Raw genomic sequence first — 17,208 nt, forward strand, 5'->3', positions numbered from 1 at the left:
TATGAAATCTGGTGCATTAGCGCATTAGCACAGCAGCACAGCAGCACAGCGGACGAGTTCCGCTGACCAGTTTGTCTCCTTAGGCAGTGAGCCCTCGAAAGAGAAGCCAAGAGTAATGCTGACCTCTCAGCACAAGCATTTTACAAATGGAGTTTATAACAAAAAATTCGGGAGGCATGACAACGACCAAGCTCAATCAGACTCAGCTGTCAGTAATTAGCAATCGCTCCTGACCATCCATTCCTCTCCCAAACGCTATAAATACCCACGAGATCCCTGTCTCTCTCTCTTGCACGTCTCTTGCATCCCACCTCCACCTCTGCAGCTGCCCCTTGGTCACCCTGCAGGGGGGTCCAGGTCCCCTTGTCCTCTGGCCGGGAGGTCAGCCCTCAGCCAAGTGGGTTAAGCCACAATTTTGCTCCATGGCGCTTTATTCTTGGGTGTTTGTCATTCCTCATGAACAGGCTTTATGAAAGCACCGACTCTAAGCACTCTTGTACTACACCTTAAGTGAGCTTTTTGGCGACATTAACTAAGGTTGACCCGATGCTGACTCTAGAGGGAGCCAGAGAGCCAATTGCAAAGACATTGAAGAGAAATGGGTCATGTGTAGCTATGACCTCAAGATGGCCCTATTGCCTTTGAATTCTCCATTTTAAAAGGGGGGAAAGCATGTCCACAGAGTCTGTCTTCTTCAGAAATGCATGATCAAAAACTAATAATCTTACATTTTCAATACTTTTCTCGGAACTGTGATCAGCTTTGCTTGACATTCACTTTTATGGAAAAGACAGAGAGAGACATTCTTATGAACACCAGAGAGGTAACTGCTTGGCAATTATTGGCACCCTTCAATTAAACAGTGCTGTTAATTAATTTGGATAGTTTGACACATGTTGCTTATTGTAGCATTTTTAATTATCAGCGATATCTCTCTCCAATGCAAGATCAGTAGGTCTTAATGAACAATACATCTATATATATTGAACGTAATGAATGGGCTACCATGGTTTCAAATGAGAAGTATCCACACTTTTGCGTTCCACTGTGCTGAAGGGTTGGGAATGCACTACAAGATCAAAACTCTACTTTTCAGCGTGGAATTAACCTCCACCTTGTAAAAGTAGCCTTGTAATTGTAAGATGACCTTTCTCAAGCTGCTCAAAATAAGTTAAAAGCAAAGATCTTAACTCAAGATAAGAACTTATTTTCTGCATTAGCGTGGTAATCTGATAAGGGCTACAATCAGTTTGTCTGTGATGCAAATCATAACAGCTACTTGCTGAGTAGTTGCTAAATACGCCGATAAACCACTGCCCTGCTGAAACCCTTCAGATGAGATTTCAACCCGAAAGCAGACGCACAGCCAAGACTCCCAGCATGGTGACTCTCTGCATCCTTGTGACGCTCACCCTGGTTTCTGCACTCGCAGGTAGATATGAATCCTCTCTTTTTTGCACTACTGCTGTGTCTGTCTTCGGTCTGTGAACTGGTCATTTCTCATTCTGTCTGCGATCACCACTTGTTAACACTGCGTGCAACAAGCAGAATTATTGACAGAAAGAGCAGCACGAGTAGTGTGCAGATGAAGCTGATTTAGAGCAGAAGTGTCATAGCTCTCCCAACAGATGAAGAACTGATACCATTATTGCCGATACCATTATTTCCATATCAAGAAATGTAGGCTGACTGTCAATAAACAGGAAGATTCAGCACAAGTGTCGTCTCTCCATCATGGAACATTATAGAAATAAAAGCATTAAATTTTTGTTAGATATTCAGGCACTTTTGGTGCTAGTAGCATTCAGTGGATGACGATTGTATTCTTATCCATCACTCTATCGTGAATCAGGAAGTCATTACTCCTGTAAAGGGTCAAAACATCTCATCGCTTATCCTAGAAGCACAGGACACCCCTAAACCAAACAGCAGTCCAGTACTGGTCGTGCACAAACACACACCAGCTAACCTACCCGGCATTTCTCTCTGGGAGGAAAACGGAGCATCTGAAGAAAAACTTCTCAAATGTGGGGAAAATATACAAACCACAGACTGCAGACAGAATGTTCCCTTTGCAGAACTGAACCCATTGCACAAGGGCTGTGAAACAGCAGCATGAACCTCCACAGCACCCTGCTGTCACTGTTGTTTTTAATATTATTCGCTGTGCAGGCAGCCTTATCCAGAATGACACAGTGTACAAAGCTTGCAGGAAGTGTAATTGCAAAGGAAAAAGGGCAGTAGTAAGACGTAGAAGGAGCCAGCATATACAGGTAGAGAGAAAGCAATGCAGGAAAGTAACCACTCCACATGCACTGTGTGCCATGTGTCCAGTGAATAAGTGCAATTAGCAAATTACACTGGAGTGACAGAGGAGCATGAGAACAGCGAGGAAGAGGAAAGTCAAGCAGAGTCACAAACTCTGGATGAGCAGGAGCAGGAGTCACAGTGGTCCAAGCCAGCGTTTCTCAACCTCTGTTGTACCAGGGAGCAGCTCCCTCAGGTCCTCCTCGTCTAAGGATGGATTAGGCTGAGAACAAAACAAGGGAAGACAAAATACCGAGCTCGTCCTTTAGAACTGGCCCGGTCTGCAAGGTCCTGGCTGGGACCAGGTCCTGGTTCCGGTCCGCGGGCCCAGACAGGGGCTGGGCTGCTCCAGAGGAGGCGACAGGAGCGTGCCAGAGGAGAAATGTGCCGGGAGCAGGACAGGGAGGAAACAAGTGAGACACTATGACTCTTGGATGAGGAGCAGGGGGAGGGTGGTGGAGTCCAGAGGAGTAGAGGCGTAGAGGGGGGAGGAGACTACAAGCGGTCTTGAGGTTAAGATGAAGGGAGTTGATCCAGGAGGAGATGGCTAGGAGACATACCTGTTCCACTAGTGTCAAGGCCCCAACACGTGTCGCGATATAGGTAGCTGACAACTCTTTGGCAAGCTGTGTTCGTTTCAAAAGCAGCCGGTCCACCTTCTAGTTCATGTGGCTGATTCAAGTGCCATGCAAACCCTTTGTCAAGTGCTTTCTGAAACGCGAATGAGCTTGAAAGGAGAATTCTGCACAGTGTCCTGTGAAAACACAAGTAAAAGATGTAAAACCAGTGCCGTTATGAGCCAAGCTTCCTCCTTGCATGATGGCTTTTCATGTTCATTGTTGACACTTTTATTTTGCATCAATTTATTTAGCAGGCAGAAGCCTAATAATATCTGTGCCACTGTCTCAGTGTGGCTCATGTGAAAACTGCCCCAGAACAGCAACACTGATTGACTAGAGCTGATCCGATCTTTAAAACAACACCAAGTTTTGATTGACTTCCTTGCTGTCTGAGTGTGTGGCACAGAAGAGCCGCTAAATCTACTTTTGTTTTGTTTTTTTGATAATATCACTGCATTATGACCAGAGTATTACAGCATTCAGTATAATATCATTGCACATTGGCTGCAATATCACTGCAGACTGGCCACAGCATTCCTGCACACTGGTAGCATAAGATGAAATGTAAAAATCAAAAAAGTGATTTGACCATTTAATAACCAGATGTGGTGCACTGTGGGTGAGAATCGATCCAGTGTGAAGGTGAAAACGGAACAGAGATAAATGAATTAAAAACGTTCTGTAAACCAGGAAAGGGGCTGGGGTGGGATCTGTGGGGCACAGAGCCTCCTTGTTGTTTTGAGGGGGGGGGGGCCTGAGTCCAGCTCTCTTTGATTGACAGGTGTCTCTGGTGACAAGATCATCGGAGGACATGAAGTCAGCAAGCACAGCCGCCCCTACATGGCCTACCTGCTGATTGTCAGAGAGAGCAGAAAAACCAGCTGTGGAGGCTTTCTGATCCGTGATGACTTTATTATGACTGCGGCGCACTGCAAAGGACTGTGCGTATTCCATGCCCTTTGTTCCCTTGTGTGTGTCCGTCCGTCTGTCGTCTGTCTGGCCTAAGTTGCATGTATGGATGGGTAGGCCTTTCTCACATACAGTAGCTTGGCCATTTTTAAATTGATGTCAGTCGTGTAGTTACTGAATGGGATTTGTTTTGGTTGTTTTTTTTTTTAACCTTGAGAAAGATGTGACATGAAAAATGCAGTTTGTGAAGTCAAATATTACACATGTGATGTCAGCTTTGGGCTGAAGTATTGCAAGAGTGCAGACTGCAAAGTTCCATTTGGGTCCGGCTCAGCTGCTCATTGCAAAGAGTGGAGAGGGTGAAGAGAAAGGGATTCATACCGGAGACGGCGCAGTCTTTAAAAGTGCTGATATCACCATGGGTCTGGTTCGAATTGGCTGATCCTGAAACGGTTCACGCGCTAAATGCCATTAAAAACCTTGGGGGGGGGGGCAGAGGATGGGAAATTGAAATTTTCTCAGTGATGTTTTTCTTTCTCTTTTTTTAAACAATATCATTTGATCAATGTGAGACTTAATGCATTATTGTTCAACTTAATTGATTATTAAAGGATATTTTAAAAGCAAACCTATCTAGTCTGAAGGGTTTGCCCCTGCAGGAGGCTGTATGGGCTCATGGTCACGAATGACCCGCTGTGCAAACGGGAGGATGGACCCCGTGCGGTACCTTAGGTTGTCAGGAGGCAAAAAAGTAGCTTCCAGAGTAAACTAGACGAGAGGGCTAGACGAGAGACGTGGTCGAAGGCAAGTTCCGTGGATCGGAACGAGAAAAGCAAGGAGCTGGTTTCGAAAACTAAGGCACAGTAAGAGCTCCAAAGAACGACCAATACGAGGCAAGGAGCAGAGGGTTCTGGAGGGTTGAAGTGTTGTGCGAGGGAGAAGGTGCACTGATTGATGGAGTGTAGTGGTTGGCTGATTGGCAGGAGTGGTGTCGTTTGGCAGAAGCGCTCGGGGCTGGAGTGTGATTAGCACGAGTGCACTTCCGTGTGGGAACGTGGTGGGATGAGGGCGTGACAGTCATTCTGGCGACGTTGTGCGAGAATGCTAAAACATCACCTGTGTGTCTCACAGCACCTACACTGTTTTGCTCGGAGCCCACAACATCCTTGAGGATGAAGCCACGCAGCAGTTCATACCTGTAGAGAAGGCCATTCCTCACCCCAATTACACTAACATTAACTACCAAAACGACATCATGATGCTGAAGGTAAGACACAGGTCGAGTAAGAAAATAACACTAGTAAGCAGATCGGAGGTAAATAAAAATAAATCCACCTTTTACTGCAAAACATGTTGTTTGAATAAAGGCTACTTAATGTATTGTTGGCAATGCATTTTTGAAGAAATATTATCACATGATTATTGCATTTTTTAAATAATTAATATTTTAAAAATATTTCCAGTATTGCATTTATCTGAAAGTAAAAGTAACAAAGAGAGCAGGGCAAGCTCAATTGCACTGCGAGAGCCTGGTGCAGCTTGTCTTACAAGGTGTGAGCGCCGCCCTGGTGGCCACAGCGGGAATGCTCTGACAGTCATCGCTCCCTCTCCTGGGAGAAGCTGCGGAAGAAGGCACGCCTGAGCCACGAGGTGAACCTGATTCCCCTGCCGGCCGATCAGAGCAGAGTGGGGGCAGGAGCAGAGTGCTGCGTGGCAGGGTAGGGCTCAGTCAACAAGAAGGCTCTCCGGCCCTCTAACGCACTGCTGGAGGTGAACGTGACTGTGCAGAGCCTGCAGGCCTGCAGGGATCACTGGGGAGAAGAGTACAATGAGATGAAGATCTGTGCTGGCGTTCCTAAGCGTGGCGTTTGTAAGGTACAGCAATGTTGCTTTTCTTTTTTATTAACCTCTTTTCATTCCTTATCAGGTGGCAAGGGGCGCTGTTTAACAGTTCAGAAAGAGGTCAAATTGTAATCTCACACTTCCGCTGTCCTACATATACAGTAAATACTCGCTAGCTGCCCACAACTCTTTTCTGGTTCCCCTTCCTCCACTCCAACTTCACCACTGCAGCTGACTCCCTGGTTCATTCCTTGGGAGTGAGAGAGCTGGCGATGGCTAAAGTATTTAATATTATTCTTTGCATTCATCGGTTCACTTTTGTCATTATTAAAATTGGACCAAACTGATTAAATGAATCTTTGTGGGGTTGTAACCACAACCATTGCTAACCACAACCTCTGCTACAGCTTTTATCTTTGTACGCTGGAATACATTCAGTTAGTTCAGCTCAAACCTTCACTCCAAACTAACCATAGTTTTCTAGCTAAACATACCTGATCAAATATCAGGGATTCTTCTGCAAGCAATGTCTTATTATCGCTACCGATGATGTAATTTCCATGGCAAATGCTTCTGAAACGCTAATGCATCAAAGCTGTTCAGAATGTGAGGATGAAATTGCAGGCGAATTACAATGTTCTCCTACGTATAATGCTTTCTGTTTTGCTAACCGAAGACCTCGAGGGGGAGTTTCGATTAAGTTTCCAGCCAAGCAGACAAAAAAAAATCATATTAAATAACATCCTGTCACCTGAGATTCCCAAACAGGCCACAGAGCTATAAAAATTCACAATAATTAGAATAATGGTCTGGTCCTCTGATATCTTTTGTCTAGACTGATCCATTAATGTACTGCAATGTTGATTTTCTGCCAAATACTTTGCTTACATAGGGACTCTACTGTATTCTCTGAGTGTGTATGTGTGTGCATTTCAGGGGGACTCTGGGGGACCCCTAGTCTGCAATGGGGTGGCACATGGTGTCGTCTCCTATGGCAGCAAGCCTTGTGAAGAGAAGCCCAGTGTCTATACCAACATCTCTGCATTCATCCCGTGGATTAAAGACATCCTGGGCAAAAACTGAGCTTTCCATGAAGAGCAATGCTGCACAGGGACACATTTTTTCTGACACCTAGCTGGCCGGCAGTCTTGTGCAAAAGCCTGCCTGTGAAAAATGCCTCATCGAATTGAACTTTTGAGATTGTATCTTATTTGCAACACATCTTGCTTGTCTGATCCCTGTCACCAAGTGTATGCGGAAGTTTACTTTGCTTCAAATAAAGCTTTTTATATGAATTGCACTGTGATGATGCAGTCTGGCCTCCTGTCCTCCTGTTTGTCCTGCTGTCTGAGAATTTGAATACCTGTTTTAATTGTTTGCTGCTTTGGGAATTAAGCAAAGAGGTGTGACAGAGGAGAGCTGTGCATTCCTCATCATCATCAGGTCTGATTGCTTGCTGAAACTTCAGAATGAGAGTTCTGTCTTGTTTCTTGAAAGCTGAGGGGTTAGGGCCGAGTGCCTGAGAGTTAAACACATACGGTCATGAGAAAGGTTGCCTATTTGGTTGCTAGCAATTAATTGATCTGAGGATCTCGTCCAGCCATTTGCTGAAAGACGCCACGGTATCAACAACATGTCTGGGCAGCTTGTTCCACACTCCCACCACCCTTTGAGTAAAGAAGTGCACCCTGTTCATACTTTTAAGAGCACTTCTACTGGTCCTCTGGTTCAAAACATGGGGGAAAAAATCTCACCACCACATATCATCAGCACGTGTTTCCTGAGATGAAAAAAACCCCCCAATTCAACAGGGTTTTGGACATGTGTAAGACAAGAAATAACACAATCCCCCTCTTTCCTGTCAGCGCAGGTCGGATCTTGGTCAGAGCATTCTAACTTGTCACACACCCCAACGTAACGATGACGCCACTGGTGGCTCAGCATGGCTGGCTCAGTGGAACATTCCTTCTGTGTATCCTTGTTGGAACGCTGAATGGAAAACTAGCAGGAAGAGGAGTGTGTCCATTCCAAGCCCCATCCTGAAAGCGCGGAAGAGTCGACAGCGATGAGTCACGTGACTCTCTGACGATAACAGGTCCTGCCTTCCACAGTTCCAGCTCTCACATCATGTGCTGCTTAGCCTGTGAAAAACAGGTTGGTTTGAGGTTTTTCTGCAGAAATGTAGCACTCTGATACAAAAATCCCCTGATGTGGCATGTTGGTACTCACTCAGACTGTGAGAGAAAATTTGCTGTCTTTTTTTTTATTTTGAAGTGAAGAAAACTATGTGTTGTCAAAAATGACACTTCTGCGAGTTCACACGCTATTTCTCTTCCTAATTCTGCCCGTTTCAGCTATGATTACTGCAAACAGTATCCACCCATTTAATTACTGACGGCTTTATCCAACTTAATTTTCAAGGAATCTGGAGCCTATCCGGCCCAAAGCAGGATACACTAGACAGGACACACCAGTCCATTGCAGAGTGCACGCACACACACACTCAAACCAGGGCCAGCTTCTCCAGAAGCCAATTAACCAACCAGCGTGTTTTCAGACTGTGAGAGGAAACCCATGCAATCACAGGGAGAACATGCAAACTGCACACAGGCAGCACCCCCGAACTTGAACCCAGGACTCCTGTCCTGTACGGCAGCAATTGTAACCACTGTGCCACTCACGAATGCAATAATTAACCACAAATATAGGTTTATTTATTGTTTGCCCGAAGGTGCTACGGTAATGAAAACCACACGCACAACGTTTATGAAGGCTTATTTTCTTTCATAACATTTATTTGGAGAAGGACGTGAGCTCCCTCATGAGTGGTCTCAGTTGTTGGCCAACATGTCTCTGGCCCAGTCCAGGTACATGGCGACTTTGGTGAAGACGTTGGGGAGATATCCGCAGGGCTTTCCCCCGAAAGACAGGATGCCAACCGCCACGCCCCTGCACACCAGCGGGGCTCCAGAATCCCCCTGAAATACACACACGCAACCAGCACACCTGGTGTCAAGATCCCCTGCTTAAAACAGCACTGCTTCTGAAATAGACCTGCTTCGAACGTGTGAGAGCGCACAGCGAGGATACGGGCGTTCTCTCTCGTTACTGCCAGTCCTCGTGTTTGCTCTGTGAAGGGCAGGCCTGAGAAACAGTAATAGCAGTTTGTGGCGAGCTGCACAGAGACTTGCCTTGCACTGAAACAGGCCAACCACCTGGTGCTAAAAGACACACAGAATGGCACGCTTCACACTTCCTCAAGAAGAGCGCAATAATAAAAGCCTGTTATGCTGGCAGCCAATGGGAAGCAGGAGGACGTAGCTAGGATTTTGTGGACAGATGATAAAACGAAAGCAGGATTGATATTCAGAGAGCATCTATCGCGGTGGATCTCAAAGTTCTATGGTCCGTGGACCACTGAAACCAAGTCACAGATGTGGTGGACCACCTATGCCTACGTCCACTTCTTACCCTGTAAAAATCATCACCTATTAATGTGCTAAAATTAACATTGAATTACATTTTATGCAAGTACTCATATTTTTACAAACAAAATGGCATATTTTGCAAACGTTTTTCTTACTTAAAAAGTTAATGTGAAGAGCTGCTTAGACTTGCTTTAAGAAAGATGACTAGGTCCACCCGCGGACCACCTGACGTACGCTCACGGACCGCTGGTGGGTCGCGGACCACACTTTGAGAACCACGGATCTATAGGATCCACAGAGGAGAAGAGCTCTGCAACAATTCAAGAGACTCTAGTTTGTTAAAACCTGACCTGACTGCATCTCCCATCCCCCGCGATGGCAGGAGGCTGAGAGATTGGAGGGTCAGTGGAATCACAACGTCCACCTGCAGCTGGATTCGCTTAGATTTTAACAAACTGATCCGCCGCAGCGAAATCTTAACCCATTTGTAAACACGGTCCCAGCTCTGAGTCTCAGCCGGTCTGAGTGTCACGTACACGCAGAGCCTGACGGAGAGCTCAGACAGGGCAGGAGCTGACCGACGGGGTGTCTGGGGTGGGCGTACCGAGCAGCCGCCTTTCAGGGGTCCAGCGGCGCAGACCTTGTACTCGTTGAACTGTCGCCCCCAGGTCTGGGCGCAGAGCCTCCTCACCACGGTGACATTGACCTCCTGCAGGGTAGGGGACGGCTTCTCCCCCTCGGTGTCCATCGCTCCCCAGCCTGCCACAGAGCAGGACCTGCCCACCCGGACGTCCCGGACTTTCTTGGGGAGGGGCAGGACCCCCACCGCGCTGTTGAGGGTGGCGTTCCACCTCAGCTGTGAAGAAACAGTGGGAGCAAGAGGTGTTAAGCAGGAAGAGCTCACTTCCGCCCCCTTTACAAGAACCCAAGCATCACTTCCTCCTTGCAGTTAGAATTCTGCACCATCGCCTGTCCATCCCCAGCCAGCACCAGATAAGAAGCCCCCCCACCTTCAGAAGCATGATGTCATCGTCCAGCTCCCGGGGGCAGAAGTCGGGGAAGGGAAAGGATTTGGCCACAGGGATGATCTGCTGAGAGTTCTCGCCCCGAACCACATTGTGAGCCCCCAGAATTGCAGTTATGTTGCTGTGGGCGAGAGAGAAGAATCGGTTGTGTTGCTCTTCAGCTAGTCAGCTCGGAAGACAGCCCTGATCCAAGAAACACATCACAACCACACCAGGTACGACGTGCACCTCTACAGAGAAACCCCCGTTGCACTCCTAAAACCCCTCTATAAATCTGTGCAGGAGTGGGAGATCGAGCCCCACGGAGGGTCATCTTAAGACACTCCTGCAGATCATGAGTCAGAATACAAGTGAATGTTTTCGGCTCTGCTCCTTTCTGTTTCGCCACAGATCGCAACACCCCAGCCTCTGGGGCTTTGCAAGAAATTCAAAATAGACACATGGTCTGGTTGCAGAGGGTTAGCTGATGCAAACTGAAGAAGATGTGACTAACTGGGGGGGGGGGGTTAAAACGCATTTCTAAAACACACGAGCCTCTTGCACCTCCTCCGCTACTTCATGTTGATGTCAGATTCTCTTGTCTCATGGGCCTAAACACAGAGGAGGCCTTTCAAATTCATCTGTATCATTGGCCTCTGACAGCCACAAAGTGCCACAGTGACAGCTCAGCGCTGACTGTAAGAGCTGAGGTCTGGGAATCGGTCTATACTTACTCTGCGTTGCAGTGGGCTGCGGTCATGATGAAGTCGTTGCGGACAAGGAACCCCCCGCAGGCGACACACTTCGTGCCCCTCACCATGGACAGGTAGGCCATGTAGGGGCGACTGTGGGGGGTCGCCTCATGCCCCCCGATGATCTGCGCCGCCCCTGGTGACACAAAGAGATGGAGACTCTGGGATGCCGCCGAGACCTTGCGAAGGAAATGATCTTAAAAAATAAATCTCCTTTCTCTCTTTTGTCTGCCTGCTGGCTTTTTCCAAAGAACCCAGGGGAGTAGTGACAGACAGAACAAGACAGGGGTTCCCAGCCCTGGGCCTGGTGACTCCCCACACCTGCTGGCTTTCATTCCAGCTCACCTGCATCAGACAATTAAAGCCTTACTTGATCTAAGAAGTTGCTCCAGTTGCATATTTGCATTGTGCAACTAGTCCCAAGTTTGGGATTTTATTTCCCTCACCAAATACGATGTTTAAGAGCTGGGAAGAGCTCAAATTCATCTGATTCTTATCAAGTCAATGAAGGGTTTGATTGTGTATACGAGGGCTGAAACAAAGACCAACAGGCGTGTGGGTGACCAGGAGTGGAATTGGGAGCCGCTGGGATGAGGTGATGTGTGAGTGTCTGGACAAATCACCCCCAAGTGCTTGTGAGGTCAGCAGTACAGAAGGTCAAAGGTAAAGGCTGTATCGTCACTACACTAAACTACACGACTTGCTACAAGAAGGAGACGTTTTCAAAAGCTAAACCACAGCGAAACACAATCTTACCACTTAAGAAGTACAGGAAGAAAATATGCAGAAGAATACAATAAATATTTTTAGGTAGAAAATGACACGATAAGATTTCTTCAGCCCTCCAAAACCACAGGGTGCGGTCCTGCAAATTTCTCAGATAGTTCTATTTGCTGCAGGTTTAAATAGAGCACAGTGAATTGATCAGGAAGGTTAATTCCACGCTGATTTGGGGCTCTGAAATATCACCACCTTTCTTTCTTACATCTCAGCGATGAATTAACCTCTTCTTCTGCATCCTGCATGCTGGCACAGCTTCCTGCTCTAACCATTTCAGAATGAATTGGTGACTTTATCAGAGAGGAAAAAAAAATCTTGTTCAAATTTCATGATCAGAATTCAAAATGCTCCTTGCACATCTGCACACAAGTTTCAGAACTATATTGAACGCAAATCAAAATGATCTGGAATCTCTAAATGCTACCATGCTTATATCTATTTCTCTTTTTTTCCTGTACATGTGCAGGTGTTGAGTTTATGTTAATCAATCTGTATGATTAATTGTGGACAATTGTCTTCATTTTCACAGCTGTGCGGACGTTAGACATCTGAGACAGCATGTAGTGAGCACATTTATGCAAAATCCTGACAACCTTTGCTGTGATTGATACAGAATTCAGGAGTGAAGAAAGCACGTTTTGTCATTTAGCAATATTTAATTATTATTCCGAATTTAAAAATGTGAGCTCAAATTGAACAGCATATGAGCCACCGGTGCAAAACGCTGGCATAGCTTGTTTGTCACTTCTCACAAATCGAATCGAACTGACTCATTGGCAGAGTTTGACTCTAGACATCTACAGTATAAAGTTAAAGCAGATTTTTTTTACTAGAAGAGGAATGATCTTCGGACCTCAGCATCAAAGGTCTGTCAAGACCAGACTTGAAATTTCAGAGGAAAATTGAATAAAGAAAGAAACCAAGTTGCACAGTACTGCATTTAACAAGTAATTAATTTCAAATCCCTTTTGAAATAAGCACATATATTTAATAACGACTCCACAGGGCGTGGCTCTGAGGCGGCCTGTCGGGTATTGAGGTACGATGAGGCTGAGTTGAAGCTGCCTGGATGAAAGCCAGCCCCCCCCCCCAAAAGACGAGGAGACCGAGACCCCCTGGAGGACCAGGAGTGACCAAGGGGCAGCTGTACAGGTGTGGGGATGCAGGAAGTGAAATGTGAGGTAGAGATTTGCATGTGAAATCTATACAGCTTTGAGAAATGACATGGAGAATCATTATGATTTAGAGCAGCTGGGACTGAAGTAACATGATTGTCATCATCCATCCCAAACTTAGGTTGGGGGTAAAAATAAATACATTTTAGCATGCTGTATCTTTTGTCCTGTTTTTTTTTAAACAACTTTGTTCATTAAGTGTTGTACATTTTTTTTTCTTGACAATGAAATGAATGACAATTAAATTAATACAAAAATACAGGTACAGTGACAGCTTCTTCAGAGTATGCCATACAAAATGTACATCAATTACCGATGTATCTATCAGGTCTATAGTGTAATTGTAATTATGGTTAAGGAGTATATATTGAGCTCCTCTTTTAAACCTAATGCTTCCAATGGCTTATTCCACAGATCTTTAAAACACCCCAACTCACCTTTTAGGATGAAGCTTTTCTAAATAGATCAAGTCGCTTATTTTTCAATTCCCAGAGGAGATCTCCTTAATCCAGCATCAGGATCTACTGGATTACCTCTCTGTGATTCTGTAACTGAACAGGTGTGACTCCTAAAACGCACATAAGACGATCTACCTGCACTGCCTTGACCAAAGAGATTTTTTTTTGCATGCCTCCCTCCAGAATTTCTGAATATATGTGCATTCCCAGAAACGGAACTGTGTTCCAACCTGGGTTTTACACTTAATGCAATTGGATGATGTGCCTGTGTTTAGTTCGCTGTAGATCTACGGAGATATATATATGTTCTATTCTATGTAACAGATATAATATATATTTTCTGTGAAATGTGCATGACTTTTGATGGTGTTTTTAAGCTACTTTAAGCATTAGTCATTCTACGTGCAAATTCACTCTTCTTTTATATCTGCTTTTTGGTATATTTTGATTTTTTTACCCCAAGTGTCAAAAATGCATGAGTCTAATTTTTCACACTAAGCTGAGCTGTGCAAGCTAAGCACAATTTTTTATTACGTTGCATGATGGTTTCATTTGACTTAACACAAGCTGAGTAAAGGAAAAGAAGAAAAGATTTACCTGCAAGATAAATGGAGAGAGTCCAAACCACAGCCACAGAAACAACTTTCATGCTGCAGAACATGATCTAAAATTGAAGAATGTGTGATCAAGCTTTGGGCTCACTGTCTCCTTCTCTGAGCCGATCACCGACTTTTGCTGCAACAGGAACTTCTGAAATACCGCTGACCACAGACAAACAAGTCACCCGCACAGAACTTAACTATTAAAAGTCAGAAAGCAACTTGACTATTAAAAGTCGGAAAGCAAAAGACACTGTGAAAAGAATACAATGTTTGGAAGGCTTATACTCCTTTCCTAACACCTAATTCCCAAAGTTGGCTCTCTATCACTCTGGCTTCTAGTATCTGAGAAACAGGCACAGGCGGATAGCTTTTCTGAACAAGAGCAAGCAAAAGGGGGAGATCTGATTTAGTGTACGGGCAGTTCAAAAACACGCCAAAAACACGCTGGCTTGGTTCATTGGGGTCGCTGTGTGTATGTATGTGTGATCACGTGTGTTTTTGTGTTTTTGCGTGTGTGTATGTGTGTGTTTATCTGTGTGTATGGGTGCTGATCTGCATGTTCCCCACCCTTGCACTCCATTCCCCTGGTTTTCCAAGATCCGTGCCAGGAATAATTGCCTTTCTGAAGAAGGCCGACAGGAGTCACTAGCTATTGATTTTATAAAAAAAGAACAATCAATATTGGCCTACCTTCCGGAAAAAAGGCATCTCAGCATCTTTCACCAGACTCCCAAGCAAAGATCCTGCAGCTGGTTAACTGATACAGAGTAAATGGCTGGAGTCTATTTTTAAATAGTACAAAGAGAGGGAAGAAAACATGTCTTGATATCACTGTTTTAACAAAATATTAGGAAAATTTGGAACTCCGTCTCAAATGAATGGGCTCTCTCCACACATCACGAGCTTGAGCAACTTGAGATGGGGCTTCCACTGCCTCTCCTGGCCTGAACAATCCCCACATCTGGTGGACTGGACTCACTGCACATGTGGAGCAGCCCTGGGCAGCAGATACTTCCATGTTGCGTGAAGCCCGGGCCCATGAACTGCTCAAGCTGTCGTTGCCGCTTGCAGAGGCTCCACACATCATTCAACAGGGGCTGCTGGTGTAATCGTACCCTGCTGGGCACATGTTCACGATATCTTCATTGTCCACTTCCTTTATTTTTCCATCTTGACACAGGAAACCCAATTGTGTAACCAGTCTTCCGCGGTGATTTAAGCCGGTTTATCTGAAGATGATCCTGATAGCATTCCGTGTTTTTGCTGGATACAATTTAGTCTTAGTCTAATGTGTAGGGAGCATTTCACTGGCGAATGCGATGGATAAGCAGCACGGTGCTTCATGATGGCTGCTTGTGTACAGCTGTGATCATTCCAATCAACGCGATCAATCAAAGATTGATCAATGACAGGCCTGTTTCCTCACCTGATCACCACTGTATTAATTACAAAGTGAGTGAATTGTTGGTTCTATACAGATTATCTATACAGAATATACAGATTGTAACCCCTCAGGGTACCTATGAGTATTAATGCTTCTGGTGAAGGATCAATAAAAGATTTTTCATTGGCTTTCTTTACCACTGTTTATGTGGTGGTGAAGTTATTACCATTATAGTGGTTTGATATTAGGATTTCAGACAGCAGAAAATATAGCTGGATACAGAACAGGACTGACAGGTGTGGCAGAGAATTTAAACCTGCTGTTTTCATTTAGTTCCTTTAAGTACACTCGCTCTTATCTCAAAAACTGAGGGAAACCAGCCACACGGATTAAACCAAAATGTCTCCACAATGCATTTAACAGCAAGTGATGAAACTGATAAGACTGATCCAAACAGGCCAACATTTGACACAATCTACTGCCAGTGCGATACCAAGACAAGGGTACGGATTAGACTCAAACTTGCATATCCAGTAATTGTCAGTGGTTGGAGGTATTTGAATTTGGGATAGGCAGGAGGGTCCAAATTAGAACTGAGTCAAATGTGGGGTTCAGTTTTCTTTATTTAGAAATTAGTAGAACAGTGTCATTTGTACCAGTTATTTCTGACCCTATAGCTGAATGAACATAGATCAATGATAAGTGAACAGTGCCCTTTTTTTTTTCTGCAGACTGTGAAATCTCGTCTGTTGGGGCACCAAACCTTTTTCTAGCCAGCTGCGCAACACATTTGTGTCATTTCATGTTATGTTGCTCAGATTAAAGACGGAACTTTTAAAACAGGACTTTGTTAAACTTCAGGAGCATTTTGTAGATGTGTAAAACAGACAGCAGGATGCTTTAATGATTAGTTGCTTAACTATATAAAGACTGATCTTCAATTCCCAGTAATCGCCTTGCAGTGTTTTTCTCTTCAGTACTTTTTTGCTTGATAAAATGGGTTATCTCTAGAAAGGGTCTTTAGAACCGGCAGGGGTTTGCTTTTTGGAGGGGACAGCCTTTTCCTGTTTGTTTTTCACTCAGTTCGGAGAAATGATAACGGCCTGAATCATTTTAAGAGGGCAACGATCATTTGATGACTGCATGGATCAGTTGAGATGCAATAACACGATCAGATGGTGCGACAGATTACAAAAGTGCAATGTGTGCTGGGCACTTTCCGACAATGAGAGGCTTTCATCAGCACCCAGAACGCAAAAGGCAAGAAAGGAACGCCTACAAAACATCCACCGGGAATGATCTGAGTATGAAAAACAGTTTTAGAGCAATGTGGTAGTCTAAAATGATCATTAAATATTTAGATAATCTCATTATATATATATAAAAATGTTTGATTTTATATATGACTCAAATGACAAATAAAACATTTAAAGATAAAGATTCTGCCATGCACACAATTAAAGAAACATCGATTCATTCATTTTTATTCAGCCACAGAGCAGAACACACTCTTTCTGATGATCTCTTTATTGCAGATAAAGGTCTGGGATGTGCCTGTTCTCTGGCTGCATTATGTAATGAGGAAATGAAGTGTTTCTTCAGTGGAAGAGGGGTAAGGAGATCTGGGATGTGGGAGCATTGACGAGGCGTCGCATGAGGACAGTTTCCTGAGAGTATTTTCATCCTCCTGCCACATCAAACAGACTGCAGAGATCAAGAGACTCCAGGTGCGACACAACACCTGGCACAAGAGGGAGCATGCACACACACACACTAAGCAGCCAGGCAGGAAAGGCTTCATTCACTCCGTGAGGCCTGCTAAAGGTGTGATATCTCTGTACACATAAAAGCCCGAACCGGATCACTCTGCTATCTGCTGGGAGTCTATACTTGCTGTACGTGATGATCTTTTGGATCTGAGTGATGGAGGCAAGGTGGATATCCAGG

At 44.9% G+C, this 17,208-nt stretch overlaps 2 protein-coding genes across 2 annotated transcripts; one reads left to right on the plus strand and one right to left on the minus strand.

The window, feature by feature from the left end:
• Window positions 1-2,689: 2,689 nt before the first annotated feature.
• LOC148813774 (mast cell protease 1A-like) lies at window positions 2,690-6,761 on the plus strand. Its single transcript, XM_088907317.1, has 7 exons — window positions 2,690-2,720; window positions 3,709-3,872; window positions 4,569-4,699; window positions 4,968-5,103; window positions 5,415-5,522; window positions 5,607-5,711; window positions 6,615-6,761. Exons 1-7 carry the CDS (start codon window positions 2,690-2,692, stop codon window positions 6,759-6,761), a joined length of 822 nt encoding a protein of 273 aa, XP_088763443.1.
• Window positions 6,762-8,446: 1,685 nt separating this feature from the next.
• LOC148813775 (granzyme B(G,H)-like) lies at window positions 8,447-13,991 on the minus strand. Its single transcript, XM_088907772.1, has 5 exons — window positions 13,873-13,991; window positions 10,845-10,998; window positions 10,117-10,252; window positions 9,711-9,962; window positions 8,447-8,656 (listed from the first exon to the last, which is right to left on the minus strand). Exons 1-5 carry the CDS (start codon window positions 13,934-13,936, stop codon window positions 8,510-8,512), a joined length of 753 nt encoding a protein of 250 aa, XP_088763898.1. The 5' UTR covers window positions 13,937-13,991; the 3' UTR covers window positions 8,447-8,509.
• Window positions 13,992-17,208: the final 3,217 nt, after the last annotated feature.

Source organism: Atractosteus spatula, chromosome 28, assembly GCF_055471065.1.
Source record: "Atractosteus spatula isolate fAtrSpa1 chromosome 28, fAtrSpa1.hap1, whole genome shotgun sequence".
NCBI lineage: Eukaryota > Metazoa > Chordata > Actinopteri > Semionotiformes > Lepisosteidae > Atractosteus > Atractosteus spatula.

Coding starts and splice junctions, on each gene's coding strand:
- LOC148813774 (XM_088907317.1), top strand. CDS start 2,690: ATGTGCCGGGAGCAGGACAGGGAGGAAACAA. Junction 5,523..5,606: donor TGCCGGCCGATCAGAGCAGA/GTGGGGGCAGGA, acceptor GCACTGCTGGAG/GTGAACGTGACTGTGCAGAG. Junction 5,712..6,614: donor CTAAGCGTGGCGTTTGTAAG/GTACAGCAATGT, acceptor TGTGCATTTCAG/GGGGACTCTGGGGGACCCCT.
- LOC148813775 (XM_088907772.1), bottom strand. CDS start 13,936: ATGTTCTGCAGCATGAAAGTTGTTTCTGTGGCTGTGGTTTGGACTCTC. Junction 10,999..13,872: donor TCTCTCCATTTATCTTGCAG/GTAAATCTTTTC, acceptor TTGTGTCACCAG/GGGCGGCGCAGATCATCGGG. Junction 9,963..10,116: donor ATGACATCATGCTTCTGAAG/GTGGGGGGGCTT, acceptor GTTTCTTCACAG/CTGAGGTGGAACGCCACCCT.